This window comes from Frankliniella occidentalis, unplaced genomic scaffold, assembly GCF_000697945.3.
Source record: "Frankliniella occidentalis isolate FOCC.00 unplaced genomic scaffold, Focc_3.1 Scaffold300, whole genome shotgun sequence".
In the NCBI taxonomy this organism is placed as follows: domain Eukaryota; kingdom Metazoa; phylum Arthropoda; class Insecta; order Thysanoptera; family Thripidae; genus Frankliniella; species Frankliniella occidentalis.
Genome location: NW_026267426.1, coordinates 81,886 through 85,909, shown reverse-complemented (window position 1 = coordinate 85,909; position 4,024 = coordinate 81,886). Strand labels below are relative to the sequence as shown.

Genomic DNA, 4,024 nt, shown 5'->3' with positions numbered 1-4,024 from the left:
TATTTTAACAAATTAAGCAAATATATAAGAATTCCTAAAACTTTTCAACCCTAAGGAATGATCAGTATGTAATAAGTACATAATGCAAGATTGTACATTCTAACAAATACAAACACAACCTTATAACTTTCCATCACTCTGAAAACTGTAATGACGTTAATTAGGTCACTGACAAAAGAGATGAGGAAAAACTAGGGAAAAACACAGAAGGAGAAAATATAATGACTGATTTGGGTTAAATACTACAAGCAAATAAAAATTCTACGCATAATTTAACCAGAATGATATTAGTCATTCCAGCTTGTAAGAAAAATTTGAAAGGGTAAAATAGTTGATACCACTTTCATGGTTTGTTCGAGAGCTCCAGCGTGAAATCAATAACTATATTAAAAATAAATACTGGACAAAAAAATATCATGGGTTTTTGAGTAACTACTTTAAGTACTTGCAAAACTTTGAATGTTATTAACATAAACATTGAAACGTTGATTTGATAACATCTGAGACTGACAACAAACATGCCCTGCATTTCCATGAGACAACCTCAGAACAAAGTAACCCATGAAACTGTAAGCACAAACAGAATTAGAGAGCAGTAAAGCAGGAGTTTACATAGATATAGCACTGCGTCTTACAGCTGCACTCAATAGAGGATTAGGATCAGGTTCTTCTGTGATAATATTCACCTTTACCCACTCTCGGTTAGCACTTGATTTTCGTAATGCATCTATGACAGCTTGAACATACAACCCATCTTCAAAGTTAGCAGCTTGTGCTACTGGTTGCTTTATCCAACCTCTTTTGTCTTCAACTGGGAGGAAAGCTTCTCTCAGTGCACATATCATCTTAAAGAGACCTTTCATGTAAGGACGGGGTATTGACTTTGCAGCACTGGCAATTATATTCCCACCTCTTTGGAGGTCCTCAACATCCACATATATAACTTCTTCTTTAGAAGCCCCAGCTTTCTGACCATATAAATCTCCACCTCGTACAACTAAGTGGCCTTGCTGTCCACATACCAAAACTTCTTGGCTGAAAGACCCTTGAAAATGGTTGTTCAATGTGACAGTCACTAAGGTCCCATCACTCATATCCATTTGAAAACTACAGAAGTCTGGACTGGATATGTGTCTTATGCCATTGATATTATCAGTGGTTTTGGTAAATGTTCTTACAACACCATGGACTCGAACAGCTTTCTGATCAATGAGGTAAGAGACTAAATCAACGACATGACTACCAACAAGGGTCAGAATTCCTCCACCCATTGTTTCATCACAATGCCAGTCATAAGTGGAATGCAAAAGGCTCCCCATTTGTACACGAATATCACATACAGTGATTTTGTTGTCTTTTCCCAGGAAGCCTTCACAAATAGCTCTTCGCATGTGCACAAATGCTGGTAAAAATCTCAAACTATGGTTTACTATTGATATGAGGGATGGATAATACTGACAAGCTCGAACCATTTTCAGAGATTCACTTTGGCATAGGCCAGCAGGTTTGTCACATAAGACATGTTTACCTATGCCCAATGCTTTCACAGCAATTTGAGAATGAAGATTTGGAGAACACATAATGAAAATAAGGTCAACATCTTTCCGCAATAAGACATCGTCAATTTTGTTGGTGCAGAAAGGTATTTCCAGTTCTTGGGCTATTTCTTGAGCTGCTAACAGTGTTCTTCCCCACAAAGCTTCAATTTTAAACCCCTTCTCACGTAGAAATGGTACTATCACTCTCACAACGTTTCCAGTTCCAAATACACCAATTCCTGGCAACATTTTGGATGTGGATATTTTTTAACAAAAACAAAATCACAAAGGTTAACTTTATAAAAAAAAAGAAAGTGTTGACAAGTTAAAAACTTTCATTAATGGCTTGACACTCCCTTTTTCTTCAAAAGATGACACAGCTCTGTATGTTTGACTTGATCTTCTGCTTAAATTTGTTGCTCGTCTCGGTTTGTTGTGTGTTGTTTTCCTTTTTAACATGACTCACTTAGCCTCGTGTAAAGGCTCGTTTCCTGTTGAACCGCAATGTATGACTAAAAGTGGTGCGTATGAAAAGTTTACTAGTCAAAAGCATCGATTATTTGCAGTTGTAGTAGTAGTCTCGTATAGGGCCTTCCTAAGTGTAAAGCGCGCCAAATCGACGAGGAGTTTGACGGGGCGGGAAAAGAGACCCTTCCCTTATATAGATAGTGTGTGTGGTGTAACTCATGAAAGGGCCTTTTCTCAAGGGTGTACAGAAGTGTAAAGCCAGTCGATAGAGAGGAATGTTGAGCTTTCCATTTGTGTGTGGGTCACTAAAACCACACTGTCAAACAAAAGTGTACAGCATTGATGTTTTTACATTTATTTATTTTTTGAAGTAATGTAATTCGTTTACGGACGTGCTTCCATATCTTTAGTTTCTTTAAAACCACCGCAGTAGAAACTGGTTCTTATCAGAATCAATCAATTACAAAAACAAGATTATTTGAGTGCTAAAATATGTTGGCGGCATGCATCACAGATATTTAGATAGTCAGCGCAGTCACATAAAGAAATTGCAAATAATGTTTCTATCATTTCCTAAATCTGTTCTATTGTGAATCTTATCTAGTAAGAATGAATTTAAAAATTAAAGTAATAGTAATATCAAAGTTTTTCTAAGATTGGGGTAATTCTAACAGTCTAATGATATTTTTACACATGCAGTCGCAAGCATTTCTTTTATGAAAAGAGAAACAAGTTCTGAGTGAGATCATAATAAAGGATCATGTAATACAATTGCATACTCAATGTGTCACTAAATAGTTTTCATTTTAAAATTGATTAGGACATCATACACAAACTAATAAAGCACTCTCTTCAAATCCCACCTATTACTTATTATGTCATACAAGCAACATAAATATAAATACACAATGAGCTCAAATCACTAGCCCTTTGAAAGATAAAATAATGTACAGGAACATTTATCATAATCAATCACCACTTTGCGGGTCTGTATATAAGTAAATATCACGTTATACACCCGGCAACTTCAAAAATTCACCGGCTCTATCAGCACAGCTGATGAAAACATGAATTAAATCTGCTAAATTAATAACACAGCTACTGAGATAGATCTCGTCTTCAGAGCCAAATAAGGGTTGAATTAGAATAATAATAATTGATAAACACTCATAACAACATAACAACAAATATTGCTAAGCATTGACTGTCACAAAAAATAAAAGAAATGCCTAATGACATTGTGGGGCAAATCAACATAAAATTTTAAATTGCTTTAAATGATTGTACATCAATATCACACGCTAAACCTTACACATTTTAAGTCAAATGGACGAATAACAAGCTTTTATTTGAAGCCTGTGATCACTAGATACGCTATTATCAGAAAGTGCTCTACTTCTGTGGTATCATTAATAAATACAGAGAGAATGATAATAAAGACAGAGTGTGCGTGGAATTGTGACGATGAAAAAGACAAATAGCAAGGGATGGTGAGGAACGTAACGTAAGACAGGGATAGACAAAAAAAAAAGAAGAAGAAGACAATAAGAAGGGCATTGGAAGTACTACCCCCGAAGTCTTTGGAGGGAATGTCTTGAACTAAAAATAAGTTTGCAGTAACATTGAAATTAAAATAAAACTATTTTGGCATTTAGAGGAGACTGGTTAATCGTCCGGCACATCGCAATAGTTCATCAGCTCGTCTATGGTGCACGACTTGGAGCAGCACTCGTCGAAAACACCTCTCGTGACCCGCCGGTGATTTTCCAGCAGCGCCGCGGCGCGCAGCCGGTCTCTGAAGGGCAAGGCGGGTGGCGGCGTCCAGTACTCTTCCTCGGCTCCTGCAACTGAGAAGTCAAAAGAGATTAGAATCCTCTAGTACAATCTGAGGCGGCGGGGAAGATCCTCCTTGACAGTCGCTGAGGAGGTCTGGAGGTCTGAGTTTCGACTTGGGCGCGTCTCTACAGAGACATGCGGGATGGTAGGCAGTTTGAGGGGGAGGAGGAGAGAAGGGGGAG

At 37.5% G+C, this 4,024-nt stretch overlaps 1 protein-coding gene across 1 annotated transcript; it reads right to left on the bottom strand.

Annotated features, from left to right (window-relative positions):
• Positions 1-6: 6 nt before the first annotated feature.
• LOC113205140 (glucose-fructose oxidoreductase domain-containing protein 2) lies at positions 7-2,014 on the bottom strand. Its single transcript, XM_026420640.2, has one exon. The coding sequence runs from the start codon at positions 1,785-1,787 to the stop codon at positions 609-611; it is 1,179 nt and encodes a 392-aa protein (XP_026276425.1). The 5' UTR covers positions 1,788-2,014; the 3' UTR covers positions 7-608.
• Positions 2,015-4,024: the final 2,010 nt, after the last annotated feature.